Consider the following 23,150-nt stretch of genomic DNA (forward strand, 5'->3'; position numbering starts at 1 on the left):
TTTTTCAACAGGACAATGACCCCAAACACATCTCCAGGCTGTGTAAGGGCTATTTGACTAAGAAGGAGAGTGATGGGGTGCTACGCCAGATGACCTTGCCTCCACAGTCACCAGACCTAAACCCAATCGAGAGGGTTTGGGGGTGAGCTGGACCGCAGAGTGAAGGCAAAAGAGCCAACAAGTGCTAAGCATCTCTGGGAACTCCTTCAAGACTGTTGGAAAACCATTTCCGGTGACTACCTCTTTGAAGCTCATCAAGAGAATGCCAAGAGTGTGCAAAGCAGTAATCAAAGCAAAAGGTGGCTACTTTGAAAAACCTAGAATATAAGACATATTTTCAGTTGTTTAACACTTTTTTGTTAAGTATCTCATTCCACATGTGTTAATTCATAGTTTTGATGCCTTCAATGCGAATCTACAATTTTCAGAGTCATGAAAATAAAGAAAACATTGAATGAGACGGTGTGTCCAAATGTTTGGTCTGTACTGTGTGTATGTGTATAATGTATATGTATATGTGTGTATATATATATATATATATATATATATATATATATATATATATATATATATATATATATATATATATATATATATATATATATATATATATATATATAATATTGCGTGTATGTTTGTGTGTTGGCAAATAAGAAAACAGCAACATGCGGTGATTGGTGCAGGTGACGTCAGTGACTTTGCTGCCTGTATTTGTATTGGCGGATAGCAGAGAGCAGCAGCGCACACCCTTGTGGTCGGCGCAGTGACCTCGGCCGGCCTCCTCCCTGCTGTACTTACTTCAGCAAATCCTCCACCTCTTGCTGCACGGGCTCCTGCTTTGAGACACCACTGTCGGCTTCTTTGAACACACAGCACTGGGCAGCCGTCATTTTACCTCATCAGCTTCAAGGCTGAAAGCTGCACTCTGGTTGCTATAGCCAACTAGAACGATCTTAATAGGAGGCAATTTTCAAAAATGAGGCACCAGTTACTTCTGCAGTGGTGAACCTTTTTTTTTTAAAAAAAATAGAAAAAATAGGCCCTTTGGCCAATTAAATGGTGTGAAGACACTGCCAAAACGTCTGTCAGGGGTTAATGTTTTTAATTGGCCAGACAAGAGTCCTTTTTGTGTGTTAACTAGTGTTTGTTGAGTCATTGTTTTCCCCAGGACTATCGGAGCCTCCCATTGTCTGAGAATGTGGATTGCTAAATTAATGTAACTTTTCCCAGTCTCTCTGTCTACCTAACTCAGATGAGAATTTACTATGTAGATTGAAATGCCACCCAATAAGAGCACAGCCTTATTCCACCAATCCGATAAGACCACAATACCCTGGAATGAGTGCACGGGAGATATAAAAAGGGACTGATGGAGTCACCAGGTTTTTCTGTTGCTGCAATGCTGCAATCTAGGGGTTTCAATCCCAGTTGACAGTCCATTACCCAGCCTAGGCACTTCGACACCAGCTAGGGAATCTGAAACCGGATTAGATTGTGCAGGAGCACCGCCAAAGATCCTAGGATTCGACTGGAAGAAACTCAGATTGGGGACATTCAGTTACCTGGCTACGGACTTTGCTGTGCTCGTAAAGCTACTGGCTTCCCGCTCCTCAGTGCAGTGAATAATCAATGAATATAATGAGCGGCGGTCAGAAGCGGCAGAGCCGAACAAAACCGCGCTGGAAACAGGTAAATATAGAAAATCTTTTTTATTTGAAAGACCTCTGGTTTCTCCGGTACGTGTCACACGTATGCAAACACAGATGTCACATGCGTAACAAGTGTGACACACGTATGACCATAGCCATGCGTGTGGCTTTTACCTGATTAAACACAGAAGTCTGAAACTGTCCTAAGGCTATGTGCGCACGCTGCGTTTTTTTGATACTGCGTTTTTGTGCGTTTTTTGCCGCAAAAAACGCACCTGTGGCAAAAATGCATTGGTAAAAACGCATGCGTTTTTGCCGCATTTTAGTGCGTTTTTGGCTGCGTTTTGCTGCGTTTTTCCAATACATTGGATGGGTGGAAAACGCAGAAAAACGCAGAAAAGAATTGACATGACTTTTTTTTTTTGTTTGTTTGTTTGTTTTTTTCAGCTCAAAAACGCAGATAAAAAAAGTTGTGTGCGGACAGCACAACTGAAAACTCATAGACTTTGCTGGGGAAGCAAAGTCATGCAGTTTTCAGCCCAAAAATGCACCCGAAAAACGCACTGTGCGCACATAGCCTTAGTGATATAACTTTGACCCCTGTTGTTTTGTCGCATAGACCACTATTGGTCCTGCACTGTTATCTTATCTTCGCTTGCTCCCAGCATGATACTGATGTACTTGTTTAACTAAGCTTTTAGCTGGGCAGAGTGCATTATATATTCTAAGGCTATGTGCGCACAGTGCGTTTTTCAGGGTGTTTTTGCGCGTTTTTCGGGTGCGTTTTTGTTCAGAAAACTGCATGACTTTGCTTCTTCAGCAAAGTCTGAGTTTTCATTTTTGCTGTCTACACACAGCGTTTTGGGGTTTTTTTAGCTGCGTTTTTTTGTTGCCCACAAAAACGCAGCATGTCAATTATTTTTGCATTTTTCACTGCGTTTTCCACCCATTGAGTTCAATGAGATGTTCAAAAACGCAATGAAAAACGCAAATTGCAAATATAGCTGCGTTTTAGTGCGTTTCTATGACTACTGCCCACCCCTTGCGTTTATAGGTGCGTTTTTAAAGTGACATGTACAGGAAGAGGATTCCTTCTGTTGGTAAACATAGAAGCATGAATCCTCCCGTTACCGACACCGCTGCTTCCACCTCCCGTCCGGCGCCATGTCCGGGCGGGAGGTGGAAGCAGCTGCGAAATAAAACGTGAACAGTAGAAAAAAAATTGTCATACTCACCTGTCTGCAGACTCCCGACATGTCCACTCCCACCTCCTCTTCCCGGTACCACCACCCCTGCTCCGGCTGTGTGCAGACTCCCGGGCATTTCCGATAGCTGCAGGACCTGCAGTTGATCAGCTGACGCGGTCACCTGACGCATCAGCTGATCGTGTAAGTGCAGCGGTGAGGCCGGCTTTTTACCGCCCAGCCGTCTTAAACTATCAGCTGATGTGGTCAGGAGACTTCATTAGCTGATTACCGCCGGGTCCTGCAGCGATCGGACGGGAGTCTGCATAAAAGCGAGTAGTTTTTTTTTTTGTTTTTTTTTTCTTTCTACTGATGCATTAGCTGATTGTATAAACGCTGTTTATACAATCAGCTGATGTGTGATGTGATTCACGTCCTTGAACCTGACACATCATCTGATCGCTTTGCCTTCCAGCAAACCGATCAGGTGATCTTGGATCTGGATTGGACGGCGCGGGACCCTTGACCCAGGATTACTGCGGAGGAGGGGGTTCTTTATTTCAATAAAGATGGAGTCACTAATTGTGTTTTATTTCTAATAAAAATATTTTTCTCTGTGTTGTTTTTTGTTTTATCTTTACTAGAAATTCATGGTGGCCATGTCTAATATTGGCGTGACACCGAAATTTCGGGCTTAGGGCCAGCTGATAATACACAGCTATCCCTAACCTCATTATTACCCAGAAAGCCACCCGGCATCAGGGCAGCTGGAAGAGTTGGATACAGCGCCACAAGATGGCGCTTCTATGAAAGCGCCATTTTCTGGGGTGGCTGCGGACTGCAATTCGCAGCGGGGGTGCCCAAAAAGCGTGGGCACCCTGCGCTGCGGATTCCAATCCCCAGCTGCCTAGTTGTACCTGACTGGACACAAAAATTGGGCGAAGCTCACGTCATTTTTATTTTTTTAATTATTTCATGAAATTCGTGAAATAAAAAAAAAAAAAAGGGGCTTCCCTATAATTTTTGGTTCCCAGCCGGGTACAAATAGGCAGCTGGGGAATGGGGCAGCCTGTACTTGCCTGCTGTACCTGGCTAGCATACAAAAATATGGCGAAGCCCACGTCATTTGAGGGGGGGGGGGGGCAAAAAACTCCTGCATACAGTCCAGGATGGAGCATGCTGAGCCTTGTAGTTCTGCAGCTGCTGTCTGCTCTCCTGCATACACTAGTGGATGGAGTATGATGAGCCTTGTAGTTCTGCTCCCCCTGCCTCTCCCTCAAGCATACAGTCCTGGATGGAGCATGCTTAGCCTTGTAGTTCTGCAGCTGTCTGCTCTCCTGCATACACTAGTGGAGAATGAAGAATATATTGAAGAAGGAAATGACATCAGACCTTTTTTTTGTTTCTTCAACAATCTTTAATGGCATTGTTCACTCATAAATTAACGCATAAAAACGTAGCAATAAACACACCAGAACGCGGTAAAACATGCGTTTTTTGCCGTGTTTTTTTTTGCCGCGGGTGCGTTTTTGTGGCAAAAAAACGCAGTGTGTGAACTTACCCTTAAATGGCCAGACCATCACCATATATACTTGTTTCATATTATATGCTTGATTAAATTTAGATCTTCAGGGGTGTTATAATTTAACCTTTTAAATATTTAATATAGTATTATATGTAATCGTTTTTCATCTGATGCACTTTATATTCTTGATTAAATTGAGATTTCCAGGGGGGCTGTTATATTTTTTGCCTTTGCACTAATATATCAAGGTACTGGTTTTGCACTTTTTCCCTAGTGCAATTAATAATATAATTTTTCAGCCCTTTTAAATTCACATAGTAATACATGCAATAGTCATTCCATACTGTGCATTTTAGCACCTGACACTTTACTACACTGATGTTATTTATTTTGTTTAAATAGTTCTCCTCTAAAGGGAACATGTATATTTGATGCACTTTGAAATTTTTTAGTAGCTTTTTTTCTCGTATATATTTTTATGCATATGAGATATATTTATTTTTTTATATAATAAGGTTTTTTTGTTTTGGTTTTTTTATCTATTGCATGTGTAGACCTTAAAAAGCATATTTTTTATATGTGAATATTGGCTTTTTTTTTTTGTAGACCTTCTATCCATTCCTATACCTGTACCACCATTTTCAAACACTGTGATTTTTCTTGATTTTAATCTATTCACTAAAAATTATTTTAAGCCTTATACTTTTTGTCTGGTTGTTTTATATTCTTATAAAATTCTGTGAAGCTCCTGTGGGTTCAAAGTGCTCACCAACCATCTAGATAAATTCCTTGGGGAGGTGCAGTTTCCAAAATGGGGGGGACATGTTGGGGGGTTTTCTCTGTTACTGCACATCAGGGGCTCTTCAAACTCAATGTGGGATCTATCTATCCTAGCCAATTTTGTGCTCCAAAATTCAAATAGCGCTCCTTCCTCTCCGAGCCCTCCCTTGCGCCCAGATAGTAGTTTTCCACCACATATGGGGTATCAGCGTACTCAGGAGAAATCACACAACAAATTGTTTTCCATCTTCCCGTCTTGCCCTTGTAAAAATGAAAAAATTGGGACTAAAGCAATATCTCTAACTTAAAGTGCCACCCCACACTCCCGCACAATGCACAAAACGTTTGTTGCACCTAAACATCTACCCTGGATTAAACAACAACCAGGCTGAAGATTTCTTCACTACAGGTCTCTATTAAATCAGTATAGTAACATCATTATAACCATACCTTTTACTTTAACATGGTAAATCGTGATGACGGGTTCTCTTTAAAGATCTAATAAGACCTTGCAGTCTTTCAAAATTGCTGGTGTCTGAGGACCTCTTTTTAAAAGCAATCTTGTTGTTTTTTTTCCAGGGAGAAATGACTACAGAAGGTGTCACTGAAACCTCAAGAGGTTCAGACAGTTCTGGAAGGGATACTACTTCGGAGAGACTGAGTGATCTTAACGTGCATGGTATTCCCTCAAGATGCTCTACCAAGAGAAAACATTTCACAGAAGAACAACCTGTATCATCACAAGATGAGAAAATAGCAGACAAAGTGTCCACGAGTTGTTCTAAAAGAAAAAAGAAATTAAACAATGTGATTTCTAAACATGATGGCTCATTGTCCTCCGACGGTGATATATCAGATGGATCAGGTATGAGTACACTTGATGCATCTCCATGCTCAGCTGCTAGTACGTCTATAAGAGATGATACATCGGTAGGATGTTCTCATTTTTTTAATGTCCAACCAGCTAAGGACCTTCGACCTCAACGACTTTCCGAAACCCATCCTCCAGGGCATTCTTCCATAACAGAACCTGAATCGATTCTCTGCTCTCCACTCACACTGGAGAACGATGGGAGCAAGGCTGAAGTGTCTACCAGCGTCAGTGATGCCTCATTGGAGAAAATGGAAAATGACTTGTCAACATCTCCGCTCTCTAATGGAGACATCTTGCCTGTGGCAAATTCCAGTAACGTTAAAATGTTGCTTAATGGAAAGAAAGGACAAAACAAAAGAACAATTTCTAATATTGCCAGCCCACAACAGATAATGGCAATCTCAAAAAAACTAAAACTAGGTGTGTGACTCCGTTTACGTGACAATCTGAGAATAAGTCTCATTTAGATGACTAGGGAAAACCTGTGTTAGTTCATATGGAAAAGGTCTCTTCATATGGTCATAATTGTAGGTACACGTTGATTTCCAAAATAGTTTTTTTTTTAGGAGCAAATATTTATAGCACAAAAGCTTGATATATGGTCATGCTGTCTGGTACTGTAGCTCACTACCGTCCCCGCCATTCTTTACATGCATAAAACCTTGTCATATGAGTGGCTGTGCCTAGTACTGTAGCTCAGTGTCCTCCCCATCCATTGATTATACATACATAGAGCCATATGATATCGGTGGCTGTGCCTGGTAGTGTAGCTCAATATAGTCACCTCCATTGTTTATCAATACAGAGAACCATGTCATATGGATGGCTGTGTCTGGTACTGTAGCTCAGTATTGTCCCATCCATTAATTATACATAAATAGAATCATGTCATATGGGTGGCTGTGCTTGGTACTGTAGCTCAGTATCGCCCCATCCATTGATTATACATACATAGAGCCATGTTATATTGGTGGCTGTGCCTGGTCTAGTAGTTCAGTCACATTCTTTTCAATGTTTACACAGACATAGAGGCATATCACATGAGTGACTGACTGCACTGGGTACTCCTGGTTCCTGGAGCTCATTGTCAATCACGTGAATGAGACTGAGCAGCAGCACTGGGCACCTGGAAGTGTAGATGTGCCTATGTAAACTAAAATTGGGGCCCACACCGCACCTTTATCTGGTTGACTCTCGGGCTCCAAATTGCTCCAAATAACAAATCGAACATTGGCGTATTCTAGTAAAAATAAAAAAATAAGCTTGGAAAACCTTTTATTTCCCATAAAAATTCATAGCTTCTAAATATTCAGATCCATAACACAGGTTTGTAAAACGTGTGCAGATTTTAAATCCCTATTATAACTTATATGATGCCTATTTATAATAAGGAAGACAAATTTACTGACAATACTTATAAGAATAAGCATGAGCAGAACATACATGTTGATAAAATACTGACTTAAGGCTCTGTTCATCACATTCTTCTTGGGTTTATATTTATTAGAAGCCACCTCATTGCAGTAGATTCATTGTACAATGTACATTTGTCCGATAGACATTACTGACTTGGGGGGATCCGTTGGAATCTCCGGAGACAGCCATCGTTTTAACAGAAAGATCAGTGCTTATGCTGCACAGCAAAGCCTGTTATGGAGAAAATATTAACAAATATGGTCGCATGTGACTTCTCTAAACTAAACTAGGCTGAAGTCCTCAACTAAATTGTTCAGATGAATATTTTTATTGATCTCTTTGAACAAGTTGAGGAAAGCTGCCAGACATCAGGCCAGTGTTATCTGATCCTGCAGTCAGACTATTTTCAATTGTCCGCTACTTATTACTAACCTAACCACAAGGGGGCGCACATGAGTTTATTGGTTACTATTTTTTTTTATATATATACAATTTAATTTTTAAATGAATGTTGTGCTTAGAAGCACCCCAAGCAGACAGAGCTTTACTCTTCTTTTTATAGCTTTCTTTTACTGAGCTCTGCAACTTTTGTCTATATTATTATTATTTTTTCATAAATGTTTTGTATGGGCACATTTTTATTGTCTGTCTTGTCATTTTTATGTAATTTTAAAATATAAAATGTTATCATTTTAACTCTACTTTTATTTCAGGGAGTTTTTCCGGACAGTTCAGAAGTATTGTTCCACAGGTAACTGTTACGATTCTAATGTGGTTGTCTACGAATTCAACAATGTTATGGCCCATGAATACAAAATCGTTCAAACTCATCTATTTTAGTGAGATTGGCTGACCATCTAATGTGTATGAGGGACTTCTGATCTTCCCCAAACAGATGATATTGTAGGAAGGAAAGGATTTGACAGCTGGTATTTCAGATTGACGGAGAGATAATTATTTAAAGGTCACCAATCACCAGGATTTTCGTATACAAGCTAAAGCCAGTGCTATACTGGCACTATCAGGCTGATTCTATACATACTTGTAGTGGTCAGTTCGGATGTTTAGAGTTTGAAATCCAAAAAAGTAAAGTTTATAAAAACAGCCGCTTGTTGAGTGACAGCAGCTGAGGAGCAGATCATATATTCATAGTTCTCCCCTCCCCCTGTTAGAATTAGCATAGGTATTATACAAACTATTCACTTTGTCTCTTGCTGGACCTGTGTGAGGTCATACCCATGTGACCAGAAGGGGTGGGGCCTCAGCCAACAAAGCTGGATACCTGGATACCATGGGTATGGCCTCACACAGGTCCTGCAAGAGACAAATTGAGTCGTTTGTAGAATACTTTTTTGGATTTCCAAACCTAATCATCCGAGCTGACCACTACAGGCATGTAGAGAATCAGCCTGATAGTACCAGTATAGCGCTGGCTTTAGCTTATATATGAAAATCCTGGTGATTGATTCCCTTTTAATATTGCAAATTTAAAGAGAATCTGTCATCAGGATTTTATATTCCAAACTAAAGGCATGTATGTAAAGGTGCTTTAATGCTGTGTAAATCCTTTTACTTGTTTGTTAGTTTTGCTATTTTAGAAACATCCATAGTTGAAATTAATGCTAATGAGTTGCAGGTGCAGTGGGTGGGTGCTGCACTTACAGCTCTCTTGGTTGTTTCCCTATTCCCCGCCTGCTGCCTGCCTCCTGTCTCACTCATGCTTCAGATCACCTGTCAGGCAGAGACGGCAGGCAGCCGGTGGGATATAGGCTGAGAGGCAGGAAAGCTGTAAGTGCAGCGCCCACCCACTGCACCTGCAACCCATTGGTATATAATTTCAACTATAGATTTCTCTAAAACAGCTAATTAATTTAATGAGCAAGATAGCACCTTTTACGAAAGCACTTTTATATACATGCTAATAGTTTGGGGTATGAAATCCTGATGGCAAGTTCTCTTTAAATTACAAAAAAAGCATTTCATCGCTCATAAGTCTACTTATTCCACTTGCCACTTTCCACAAGGAAAAATGTTAGTCAGAGGTCTATCACCCAGCCAAATTAGATCTTTGCACTGATGAGGGGAAAATACTCCAAAACACGTGTCTAAACATGTTTTTGGTTTGGCTTCTTATCCTAGGACATGTGACAAGGCTCGTTAACACTAGAAGTCCCAGGAATTTCGAGCTCCATAGGGTTCCAATGGTAGAAATGTTAAATGACCCCTATCTGGGACTTCTAGTGTTAAAGGGTTGGTATTGACTTAAGATTTCTACATCGAGTAGTTTGCATCAGAGGTCAAGTCCTCTTTTTCTCTGAAGAGGTGAAGAGGCGATTTGCATTATTTTATTTTTTTTTACTAATATCAGCGTTTTTGCATTTAGATACAAAGTACTATAAATTCTCCAAGAAGAAACACAACTAAGAATGCAGAACCAGAACAAAAAGATGGTAAATAATGCTTATTATTATTTTTAGGTTAATTTCTAAAAGAGAAATCTTAGAAAGGAAGAATGATATACTCAGATAAAAATATATAATATTGTTGATTCTCACTGTTTTGAAGCTTGTTATCACTTGTAGAATGAAGGCGTTGACAGCAGCAACATTGGTAAAGGGGTCGTCTTATAAGAGACATATTGTTTCTAATACTGTCACCGCTGAAAGAACAAATTATAGATCCTGCAGCACAGCAGACAGATTGTAGTCAATAAAAAATACTAAACCAGATTTTCAAATAGAAAATGAGAAAGCACCCAAAATGCATAATATGTAACATTCAAAAAAATGAGACCCAGATGTAAATATAAGTATAGATGATGTTATAATCACTAATTAAGTGTAAACTTACAGATAATCTAGAAAAGGACAATATGCATAAGGCATAGTAGCCAGTACATCATAAAACTCATATACATAGTGACCATCAGTAGTAAATGACCAAGAGCAAATGCCTTTAACTGTCTGTTGACTAATCACTATGCTTTTCGTGAGCTGTAAACAGTTTCCATATCAGGATCTAGTTATCGTGCTGATCAAAGCCATTGGTACTGTGCCGTTTCAAATGCAGTGGGCAACAACTCATTGCTATTTAACTCCGTACATACTGATTGAAACATAGAAAAAAAAAAAGGACTTGAGGAGGACACCCCTTTTGATCATGTGTGATGCATTTGGGTTCCATACCCTGTATAGTTATTTGAAAGGACCCCAGGGCTGTCTGACCACGCTACATTTTGGTGCAGCTTATTTACAGGAAAAATCATATAATTATTCATGCTCAAGTATTCAAGACCAATTTTAGCATGACCATTAAAGAAGTTATCCACAACTTTAACATTGATGGCTTATCACATCATTCTACTGAAACTGCCCTGACTAAAATCACAAATGACTTACTGCGAAAGCTAACAATCACTTCTCTATACTCCTACTTTTGGACCTATCCTCAACCTTTGACACTGTCGACCACTCCCTCCTATTACAGATCCTCTCTTCCCTTGATGCCAGAGACCTCACCCTCTGTTGGATCTCCTCATACCTTTCCAACTGCACTTTTATTGTCTCCCACTCCCACACAACCTCCTCATACCACCCTCTCTGTTGGCGTCCCTCAAGGCAATGTCCTGGGACACTTTTTTTTTTTTTTTTTTTTATATATACATTTGGCCTAGGACAACTCATAAAGTCCCTTGGCTTCCAGTATCACCTATATGCCGATAACACTCAGATCTACCTCTCTGGCTTAGATGTCACATCTCTGCTGTCCATAATCCCGGAGTGTCTATCTGCTATATCCTACTTGTCCTCTCGCTTCCTAAAGCTCAATGTGGCCAAAACTGAGCTAATCCTCTTTCCTCCAACTCACCTACGCTCCCTACCTGATCTATCTATTACAAAAAATTACATCAAGCTCTCCCCAGTACGCAAAGTTCAGTGCCTCGGAGTAACCTTTAACTCTGCCTTGTTCTTCATACCACACATCCAATCCCTCACCACTTCCTGCCGTCTTCAACTCAAAAATATTTCCAGAATCTGTCCTTTCCTCAATTCTCAATCTACAAAAATGCTAGTGCATGCCCTCATAATCTCCCACCTCGATTACTACAACATCCTCCTCTGTGGTCTCCCTGCTAACACGATCGCCCCTCTCCAGTGTATCCTTAATTCTGCTGCCCGACTGATCCACCTCTCTCCTCAATACCACCCCGCTTCTCCTCTCTGCAAATCCCTCCATTGGCTCCCAATCTTCCACCGTATCCAATTCAAACTACTAACACTGACCTACAAAGCCATCCATAATCTGTCTCCTCCGTATATCTATAAACTAATCTCTCACTACACTCCAAAACGAAATCTCTGGTCCTCCCAAGATCTCCTTCTCTCCTCCTCTCTCATTCGCTCCATATGCAACCGCCTCCAAGACTTTTTACACGCCTCCCCTGTCTTCTGGAATTCGCTTCCCCAACACGTCAGACTATCTGCTACACTTGGAAGCTTTAAATGAACTTGAAAACTCATCTGTTCAGAAATGCCTATAATCTTCAATAACCTCACTGCTTCACCACCACAGCTGCCACCTCACCACCACCACTGCCACCTCACCACCACGAGGAGCTGCCGCCTCACCACCGTGCGGAGCTGCCGCCCAACATACACCCCACCTACTGTCTCATCCCTAAAATCCTATAGAATGTAAGCCCACAAGGGCTGGGTCCTCTTCCCTCTGTATTAGTCTGTCTATTGTAACTTGTATATCTATTCTGTATGTAACACCCTTCTCATGTACAGCACCATAGAATTAATGGCGCTCTTTAAATAAATATTATTATTAATAATAATAATATTATTATTATTATTATTATTATTATTATTATTATTATTAAGAAAGGTCATCAGTGTTTGATCGGTTGGGTTCCAACACACCGCACCCTCACCAATCAGCTGTTCTCAGCAGGCGGACGGAAATACTTAGTGTTCCATAGCTACATAGTCTTCTGATTGTGGCCGCGACCGAGCACTGCACATCCACCTCCTATTGATTGAATGGGAAGTGAATGTACAGTACGCGGCCGTGGCCGCTATCAGAAGACCAGACAGCTGCTGCCACTGACAACAGCTGGTAGTTGGGGGTGCGGGGTGTTCGACCTCAGCTAATCAGACGTTGATTACCTATCCTAAGGATTGTCCATCAATGTTAAAATAGTGGACAATCCCTTTAAGGAGTTAAGATAATATCCAATACCTTGTTCTACTGCGCATATATAATTCTAGAAAACTACCTCAAATATTTGTCTATTCATAAAGCTGGATAATATTATTTTTACACTTATAGGCCAGGCTACCACTAAAGAATCAACAAACTGCAATATAACTGATCAGCCAGTAAGTACAAGTGTGCATTTTTTTTGCTATTAAATAGTATTGAAGAATGTTAATAATAGGTATCAGGGAGTTGAGTATGTATATGTGTGTATGTATATAAGCCACAGGCCAAATTATTATGCAAATTGAATTTTAGTGTCATCAAGATTTAGTTTTTTGTTTTCAAATAATCTTATGTAGGGTATTGTGTCTCAGAGTTCTTTGGATCACTGAAATCAATCTCAAATACCTGTGATAATTAGTTTGCCTGGTGAGCAGAATTAAAGGAAAACTACTTAAAAGGAATCTGTCACCACGTTGACCTTTCTAAACTGTTAATATGGGCATACAGGTAATAGGATGGTGATAATACTCTTTCCTGTATACCTCATAGCAGATGTTAATGAGTTCTTCCAGGCTATGGGGCATATGCTGCTCGGAAGATATCCCTGCCTCCGCATCTGCATCTCCTGGGAGAATAACCATCCGAAACAGAGTCAATACAGCATTGCTTATTCGTGCATTTTTGTGCCAGGAAATGTAGATTTGGTGCAGATTAATCTATTTTTAACTTTTAACTTTTTTTTTTTTTTTTTTTTTAATTTTTATCCAGGTGGCTGATCCCAAACAGTAACACGGACTTGCTTGAGAAGTCTGTGATTCAGATAATAGGTGTCCAGTACGGACCTCGAACTTTACAGTTCGGGTTTGCCCATCACTAGTGTTCTAGGTAAATAAAATCCAGAAATATTGCGACACAGCCTGTTACACTGCAATTTTCAAGGCTAACTTCGCAACTTTTAGTGCGTGGGATTTTAGAGCAGGAGCTACACATCACAGGCAAATCAAAAATAACGTCTGGAACACCATACTGAGTCTGAACTGGGTGCAAAAAACCTAAAAAATCTACACTATATGGAGTATATATATATTATATATTACAAATTAATCAAAAATAACGTCTGGAACACCATACTGAGTCTAAATGTTTCTTTATTCATATGTTCATGGCAGTAATGCAGATTCCATTTTTCATACCTTCATTCTTACATATAGCTATTGGATTTTTCATGTCAGTATTCACACAGCAGTATCTGCTTTTCATATATTCCCCTTACATAGTCACTGGTGTGCATACCTTCTCTCTATATAGTGTATTTTTTATTTTTTTGCACCCACACTCAGTATGGTATTCCAGACGTTATTTTTGATGAATTTGTAGTCTTTCATTTGTGAACCCGGCCCCACCCAAGACAGTCCACATTATACGCATATATAGCCTGGGTCTCAGCTTCCTATACACGGTAAGTTTTTTAACTGCATGAGAGGACACACACAAGCTAGGGACCCCAACGTAGAGAAATACGTAGTGTTGGGGCTCTGTTGCATTGATCAATTCAATAGCTAAATTTTTCTTTATTCATATGTTCATGGCAGTAATGCAGGTTCCATTTTTCATACTTTTATTCTTACATATAGCTATTGGATTTTTCATGTCAGTATTCACACAGCAGTTTCTGCTTTTCATATATTCCCCTTACATAGTCACTGGTGTGCATACCTTCTCTCTATACACATCACAGGCAGACTGTGATGATAATAGGCGGTAAACACTGTACTAATGAAGCAAGGAAGCAGGGCTATCTTTCGGGCAGTATACGCCCCATAGCCTGGAAGAACTCCTTAACATAAAGTGATAAAAAATTATTTGGAACAATGCATTTTGATATTTTTTTTTGTTTGGAAAAAAATACGGACTTTGGAACTTTTGTCCACTAAAATTTGATTTAAATTATAACAGTTGATGATTTGTACATTATTTTACTCATTTATATCTACCAGTTAGAAAACTCAGAGACAGCATTTGCATAATAATTTGGAATGCCTATGTGTGTGTATACACCACTTACAAAATATATGTTCTACACTTTTATATATATATATATATATATATATATATATATATATATATATATATATATATATATAAAACATACAGGTAGCATAATAGTCGATGTTAAAAATATGGATGGCCATTCTACTATGAATGTAAAGGGGTTGTCCACCGCTCAGACAACACATATTCTCTCCTCCAGTGCTGGCACTGGCTCTCCCAGGTGGGCATCGTGTGACATTCTTATGTAAAATATTTAGGTGCAAAATATTACAGAACAATGTAACTTGATCCCTGTGGCAAATCAGCGCTGACTTCACTGCCTTTACCATTGGACGCAATTGACAGCTAAAGAAATTGGGAACAGTCACAGCTCTTTCTTCCTCCAGATGTCTAATTTGTCTGAAGGAGGTGATGGAGAAGTCAGCACTGATTGGCCACAGGGATGACATGACATTTGTTTTGCAATATTTTGCATCTCAATATTTTTTTATATAAAAATGTCAGACGATTCTCGGGAGAGCCAGTGCCAACATCGATGGACCTGGACTGCAGGTGAGTATGAGTTATTATCTTACTGTAGGGAAACAGGGATTGAGAAGGGTTTGTTTGAGTAGTAGACAACCCCTTTAATGCCAAGGAGAGTGAAGCCGTGGGTAGGGTGCTGACAAAATGATCAGCCAAAGATGTTTATTAATTGTGCAGAGACTAGTTATAGAACAAAGACGACTTTGTAACTGTCTGGGCCAGATTGAGAAGAGAAAGCAAAGTAAATGACTCCAATCAATGAAGAGGTTACCTGTGAGTCACTCTATTTATTATTACTGCATTACTGTAATGTTGGCCTTCATATACTAGATTTTGTTCAGAAATATTATGGGCATATTATTAATATTGTCTAATTCTTAAGGTGCCTTCACACTGCACCATTATTGTAAACAAGTTGTCTGTTTCACAATTGGGCAGTCACAGTTGGGTGAACTAAAATTTTGGTTTAGCCAAAAGATCATTGTTCTTGACAGCACATCGTCCCATGTAAGTAGGACATGCCGAGAACAATGGCAGCTCCAAAGGCACTGAATTGTTACTGATCTACTACTGATCCCTCAGTGCACATCTGAAGAGGGGTCGGCCTCTGTAAACAGACTAATTATCGACAACCAAAAAACATGTTGCCAGTGTACGTGGACCTTTAGACAGTGGAAATTGAGACCAGAAAATCTTAAATTGTAATTGTGCCAGCTTTATCATAGATTTTCTTGTAGTTTGATAAATCTAATGCTTCTATCTACTCTTACGGGCCCAATTCATTAAAATCAGAGTTGTTCACTCTAGTCTTGATAAGGGGGTGAGCTTGAGTCAGACGCACACACCTATTCATGATTATGGAGCAGCTAATGTGTGGCAAGGCCACATATCTCACTCCAGTCAGGTACTGGAGTGACATTTCAGTAGTATGGAACGCCACAGATAATCATGAATTAAACGGGCTTTACACTCAACGATATCTCTAACGATATGTCGTCGGGGTCACGGAATTCATGACGCGCATCCGGCGTCATTAGTGACGTCGTTGCGTGTGACACCTATGAGCGAGTGTTAACGATCAAAAATACTCACGTAATCGTTGATCGTTGACACATAGTTCATTTTCAAAATATCGTTGCTCGTTCTGGGCGCAGGTTGTTTGTGGTTCCTGAGGCAGCACACATCGCTGTGTGTGACACCCCGGGAACGACTAACAGCAGCATTCCTGCGTCTTCTGGCAATGAGGTGGGCGTGTCGTTAATGCGGCTGGTCTCCGCCCCTCCGCTTCTATTGGTGGGACGCTGTGTGACGGCGCACGAACCTCCCCCTTAAAAAAGAGGTTGTTCACCGCCCACAGCGACGTCGCTAGGAAGGTAAGTACGTGTTGCGCGTCCTAGCGATTTGGCCCGTGACGCACAAATGACGGGGGCGGGTGCTTTCACGTGTAAAGCAGCCTTTATACTATCTGTTGTGTCACATCCCCGTTACGTCCCAGATTCACCCATTTTGTCGGAGCTGGGATAAACTGGCGTAAAAATTCCAAAAGTTGCAGATTTTAGGCGCCACTCCAGATTGCTCCTACAGTTTGACTTTTCTAATCTTTTACAGCAGAATTCTGTTGTGTTGTTGAAATTGTTATAAAAAATGAATACACAAATAAGACGTTTATTCACCAGTGAGAAATGCAGATCTAAGGTGACACTGAGATATATAGAGAGTTACGGCTCTAATATGAAAACAAATGATATATAAAAAGGAAAAACAAATATTAAAAGGGTTGTTCTGTTTCAGAAAACCTTTTCCTGCAGACAAAGCCTAGGTCTGTCCCTGAACAGAGCTGCTGCACTCAGACAGCACAGACGTGTTTGTTTTTTAAAGGTTAAGTGGATGCAAGGAAAAGTGTACAATTTCAGGAAGCTTATTTCTTACTAACCTACCCATTATATAGTTTCAGGTGGAGACTAATCGGGATGAACCTTTGAAAGATCAGGAAACTTCAGGTATATTTTGTGGATAATTTGGCTGCCTGTTACTATTTTTCAGCTTTTTCTATGTATTTTTCTCACACTGACTGATGTCAACTTGATGATATTATTACTTCTGTTTTCCTGAGTGAATCTAACTTGTTGTCATGCGGTGTTCTGCTCTATACGCACCAGCTGTCATGGCGACTTCTGACCCTGTTCATACTGCAGAGTCTGACACACCACCTGGTGCTTTTGAGTTTCTCAGTTAGGGCCTGGCGTCGATCAGTTATGTGCTTAGTAATGATCAGTTTAACGGGAGTTATTTCCTGCTAGCCTGTGGATTGCTGCTAGGGTCACAGGTTGCTGAAGACCTATCACAGCTGCCTCTGCCCTTTAAAAGATGGTGGAACTTGTTCTTCCATGCCGATTATAGCTCTAGCTTTGCTATAGCGAGACCGGTCATTGTGCGTTGTGATCCAGCTAGTGATGAACTGCTGAGTGCTGTTCAGGGTGCTGTGGAAATAATCTCGTTATTTGTTTATTTCATCCCTGTTCTTTATTTCTTCCTGAGCACGTATTGTCTTTACCACAATGTGTACTTGCAGTGAGTTCGTACTTTGGTTTTCCCTGTCTGTCTGGTTTTGTGGGTTCCATCACTCCTGTCCCGGCCCTCATCGGGGGTAGGGAGGGTATTAGACCAGGGCTGATGATGAGTCAGGGCTACGCTGGTTGTCTAGACCATCTTAAGTACCTCTGGAATAAGGGAGAGGTTAGGGTCTGTAGAATGAGGGCCAGTCTAGACCGGAAAAAAAAACAGATATTACTGAAATATTTTGTTTTGTGTGTAAAATTTGTGCAAAGCTAGAAAAATGATAGATAGCTAGATAGAAAGATAGATAGAATAGTTACATAGGTTGAAAAAAGACCTAGGTCCATCTCGGTCAACCTTCCGCCACCTATTATACATTTTGTCATTTAGATGGGTCGAATAGACAGAGAGATAGCTAGATAGCTTGTACAGCTATTTAGCAGAACAAATGACTAATTTTAGAAAAACAATTACATGGGGTTATCCCCAATTTTCATAACCAGCACAGGTACAGCAGCAGCTGCAGGCTGCAATCCTCAGCTGTCCCTTGGCTAGTTTTTAAAAATAGAGGGGATCTCACTATTATTTTTTTTTAATCATTTGAACAAATTATTATTAATAATAATAATTTAAAAAAACGGCGTAGGTTCCATCTTTCAAAACCAGCCAAGGGACAGCAGACTACTGGAAGCTGATATTTTAGGGTGGGAAGAGCCAAGGTTATTAGGCCTTTCCCAGCCTAAAAATAGCAGCTCACAGTTGCCCCAGAGGTGGCACATCTATTAGATGCGCCAAATCTGGCAAAGTACGCTACTCTTCCCGTTGTCTTGGTGCTGTAGAAAATGGAGTAATATATGGGGTTGATGTCGGCTGTGAACTGCTAGTTGGCATCAAGGACTGGCATTAGTATTGGGTGGATGTCTAGCAGACACCCCCATTACAAATCCAGTAGAAATTTTTAAAAACATATTTTATTTGAACAAACATCCACAGACTACATCCCTCATTCACCAATTTATTAAAAATTTCTATTACATAAAAGTCCGCCGTAATCCACAGCGATGTCCCACGACGTTCCTCAAAAACTAACCTGACAGACATAAAAAAGAAAATGATTAAAAACATGAAGACAAGACACTCCCATTCACCAATTTATTGCTCTTACAAAAACCTAATCCACGGTCGAACGTAATCCAAAAGGGGGTCACATGACTTTCCAAGACTCACTGTACCAACCAATGAAGAACAGATCGTTCCTCATTGGCTGAGAGAGCAGTTACTGCAGCCTCACACACTGCTGTGTGAGAATCACTGCAGTGAACTGAGATGATCCAATGAGGTCACCCCAGGTCACCACTGTGACTTACACAGTAGTATGTGAGCGGCTGTAGGCAGGAATGATCGTTAACAGCATGAATTCCCTCGCAGTTCAATGCTGTTCTCGCGCCAAGTATCACGAGTCGCGATACTTGGCGTGAGAACTGCGGGCAGTGAACTTAGTTGAACTTATGAGTTTGCCAAAGTTCATTGCTGCGGCTTCTCGCAATACTTGGCATGACAATAGCTGCAGACATTGAACTGCAGTGAATTCATGCTGTCACAATTCGCCCCTACCCGCGGTTACTCACAGTTGCTCTTCGTGATTGTGCCAGTTAAATGCCGCTGTTTGTTAGACTGCAGTGACTAAACTAGCTACAGTCCCTAGCAGATGGCAGCATTATAACAAAGTTGTGCCCGCTCCCTACACCCTCTGTGCCCAGGTATATGGCAGTGTATACAACCATCAAAGTTGATTAAGTATCGTCTTTTAAGGGTGCTTTACACGCTTCGACATGGCTAACGATATATCGTTGGGGTCACGGTGTTTGTGACGCACATCCGACGTCGTTAGCGACATCGCAGCGTGTGACAGCTAGGAGCGTCGATCAACGATCGCAAAAGCTTCAAAAATCGTTTATCGTTGACACGTCGCTCCTTTTCATAATATCGTTGGTGGTGCATTCCGCTGGTTGGTCGTCATTCCTGCGGCATCACACATCGCTGTGTGTGACATTGCAGGAACGACGAACATCTCCTTACCTGCGTCCACCGGCACTGGGGAAGGAAGGAGGTGGGCGGTATGTTCCGGCCGCTCATCTCCGCCCCTCCGCTTCTATTGGACGGCTGCCGTGTGACGTCGCTGTGACGCTGCATCAACCGCCTCATTAGAAAGGAGGCGATTCGCCGGCCACAACGACGTCGCAGGGAAGGTAAGTCCGTGTGATGGGTGTAAGCGATGTTGTGCGCCACGGGCAGCGATTTGCTCGTGATGCACAACCGATGGGGGCAGGTACGCTCGCTAGCGATATCGATAGCGATATCGCAGTGTCTAAAGTGCCCTTTTTAGTGGTCATTTTAAAAATAATATAATATTTTAAGACTTTTTTTTTTTATTTTTTGGGATTGCATAGGCGCATAAAAATAAAATAAATGTTTTAACAACATATCTAATAACAATTTTATTGAAATATTTTATTTACTGATGATAAATTCCCTTACTTATATCCTGCGCGTTGTGAGTGGTAGAGTGTGGTTTTTCGTTTTGCCTTTTCATGCAATGCTAGAAATGTCAAAACAGGAAATTCACACCTACGTACAAAACAATAAAAAAAAAAAAAAAAGCAAAATACTTTAGTGGAGTTATATGATCTGTAACCTTTTAAATGAATAAAAATTGCAATACCTCAGCCATTTCAACACAAGCAGATCAAGCACCAGATTTCACAATACAAATATGAATAAATAGGTTCCCAAGACCTGATGAGCCTGGCGTACTTACTTTAAAACAACATTACACAACCATTCTGTTATGGATTGTCAAACAATAACTGATTTTTTTTGTAATGTATTTTCATATTTCATTAAAATTAAAAGCAAATTGGTTGAGCCTGATCTTGAGACTCCATCCAGTTACTCAAAACTGACATCCCCAAAAAAGACAGACGCGCATAGCTCCTGGCCGAGCACGCACACAAAGCAGAGTAGAGATTGATAGTAAGGCCTTGTAGGACATAGTAGTAATATTGTATTGCAGTAGAAGAAGTTAAATGTAAAAAACAATTACATTAAAAATAATAAAATATAAATTACTCCCCTTTTTCCCCTTGTAAAAATAAAAGAATAAATAGTAAGCATATTTGGTATTTACCTCGTCTATAAATATTTATGCCAAAATATAAAATTAATGAAGACACACTTTAAACGACACAAAAAAAGAGAAGCACCAGAATTATGGTTTTTTTTATCCGTCACTACACTTTCCTAAAAAAAATTAAATAAAAAGCTATAAAATTGTTGTATGGTCCTCAAAATAGAATAAATATAAACATCAGCTCACCATGCCAAAAAACAAACCCTCATCCTCCACTGAAGAAAATATTGTAAAAAGTATTTCTTTTCAATTTCTAAATTTATTTTCTCCACTATAGTACAAGCCCTCAGACCAGTTAGCACCCTGTGCTGACGTTTAACCTAGAGGTACACTCGATGGTAGTGAGGTCTGGGCCCCTAGCGTGTCCCTATCTCCTGTCCTAGACCCCGATGTAATACCCTCCACACCAACCACTCAAGTGTAGTCACAAAACCCCACTAACGAACAACACAGACTAGGGGGAAAACAAAACTCACGTACACCAAAAACAAACACCAGGGGGACTACAAGAAGGTGAATATGGGGTAAATAAGGTAAGGAGAAGGTAACTAAATGGTATGGCTATGTTTCGCATGTTGCCTTTTTTTGTGACCACAAAGATGCAGCATTTTTGTGCGTTTTTGGCCGCAACAAACGCACCTGCGATAAAAACGCATGTGTTTTTGCACGTTTTTGTGCATTTTTTGCTGCGTTTTTTTCCAATGCATTGCATGGGTGAAAAACGCTGGCAAAAATGCAGAAAGAATTGACATGTTGCATCTTTGTGGTCCCCATAAAAACGCACCTAAAACAAAACTGCACTGTGCGGACTGAAAAATGAAAACTCATAGACTTTGCTGGGGAAGCAAAGTCATGCAGTTTTTAGACCAAAAACGTACCCGAAAAACGCGCAGAAACGCATCGTGCGCACATAGCTTTACTCCACACCAAGTCACAAAAGACAGCAGTAGCAGCAGCAAACACCTCCTTCCCGCTCAAGAATGAATTCTGAATAACCAAAACCCTCTGCTGGTGTTGGGGGGAGACCTCCAGGCGGTCTCTCTTAGGGTCACTGAGGAGAATTCCAAATCAGGTCTACGCAGATGTATATGAATCAGGGAAAATAACCACACAGAGACATGTCTCTAGTTGGGAGAACCACAATGAAGTTCTTCTCATCCCTGTATTCAAGACATACATATTTATACAGCTTACTCTACATCCAAGTTATCTATTAACCAACCAACCAGTTTAGGCATGGTTCATTCTCTTGTTTAAACAGTCTTTCCTATATGTCAGCAACATCCCTTTGTTTCACGTGTCTAGACATGGACAAACAAGAGTCTATGTAAGAATATCAGTTACTAAAGACTTTGTTCTCTGTGGATTTGTTCTTCTTAGGGCTGGTTCACACTAAACGACAGCGACAACGAGGTCGCTGTTACGTCACCATTTTCTGTGACGTAACAGCGACCTTGTAAGTCGCTGTTATGATCGCTGCTTAGCTGTCAAACACAGCAGCCGAAGCAGCGATCATAACCGCGAGAGCAGGGAGCCGCGCACACTGCTTAGCGCTGGCTCCTTGCTCTCCTAGCTACAGCACACATCGGGTTAATTAACCCGATGTGTACTGCAGCTACATGTGCAGAGAGCCGGAGCCGGCAGCACTGGCAGCGTGAGAGCTGCGGAGGCTTGTAACTAAGGTAAATATCGGGTAACCACCTTGGTTACCCGATGTTTACCCTGGTTACAGCTTACCGCAGCTGCCAGATGCCGGCTCCTGCTCCCTGCTCGCTTCATTCGTCGCTCTCTGGCTGTCACACTCAGCGATCTGTGTGTCACAGCGGGAGAGCGCATTTGAAGAAAACGAACCAGGGCTGTGTGTAACGAGCAGCGATCTCGCAGCAGGGGCCAGATCGCTGCTCAGTGTCACACACAGCGAGATCGCTAATGAGGTCACTGTTGCGTCACCAAAACCGTGCCGTAGCAGCAATTTCGGTAGCGATCTCGCTGTGTGTGAAGCACCCCTTAGTCCTAAGCATGGTTAGTTTCGATTACACACTCTTTCAGTTAAGTATATGTGGCAAGACAGTATAAGAATTATATATGAAGACAGATTATCTTATTAATTATAAGATGAACAAATGATTCATAGCCTAGGCCTTCACACTGGGCGCAGAGGGTATTTATCCACGTTGGAAGTGGTTATCAG

The 23,150-nt window shown here is 40.9% G+C and overlaps 1 protein-coding gene across 5 annotated transcripts in view; it reads left to right on the top strand.

Moving 5' to 3' along the window:
* Window positions 1-23,150, top strand: part of LOC142292139 (uncharacterized) — a 218,340-nt gene that overhangs the window by 190,219 nt on the left and 4,971 nt on the right. For 3 of the 5 annotated variants that reach the window (XM_075337285.1, XM_075337288.1, XM_075337287.1), the window contains 5 exons: window positions 5,718-6,432; window positions 8,142-8,179; window positions 9,812-9,878; window positions 12,763-12,812; window positions 17,162-17,213. In XM_075337285.1, coding sequence (XP_075193400.1) covers window positions 5,718-6,432; window positions 8,142-8,179; window positions 9,812-9,878; window positions 12,763-12,812; window positions 17,162-17,213 — 922 coding nt within the window. The remainder of the gene's footprint in view (window positions 1-5,717; window positions 6,433-8,141; window positions 8,180-9,811; window positions 9,879-12,762; window positions 12,813-17,161; window positions 17,214-23,150) is intronic. The other 2 variants (XM_075337286.1, XM_075337289.1) reach the window with 2 other exon arrangements.

The sequence above is a fragment of the Anomaloglossus baeobatrachus genome, chromosome 2, assembly GCF_048569485.1.
Source record: "Anomaloglossus baeobatrachus isolate aAnoBae1 chromosome 2, aAnoBae1.hap1, whole genome shotgun sequence".
Classification (NCBI taxonomy): domain Eukaryota; kingdom Metazoa; phylum Chordata; class Amphibia; order Anura; family Aromobatidae; genus Anomaloglossus; species Anomaloglossus baeobatrachus.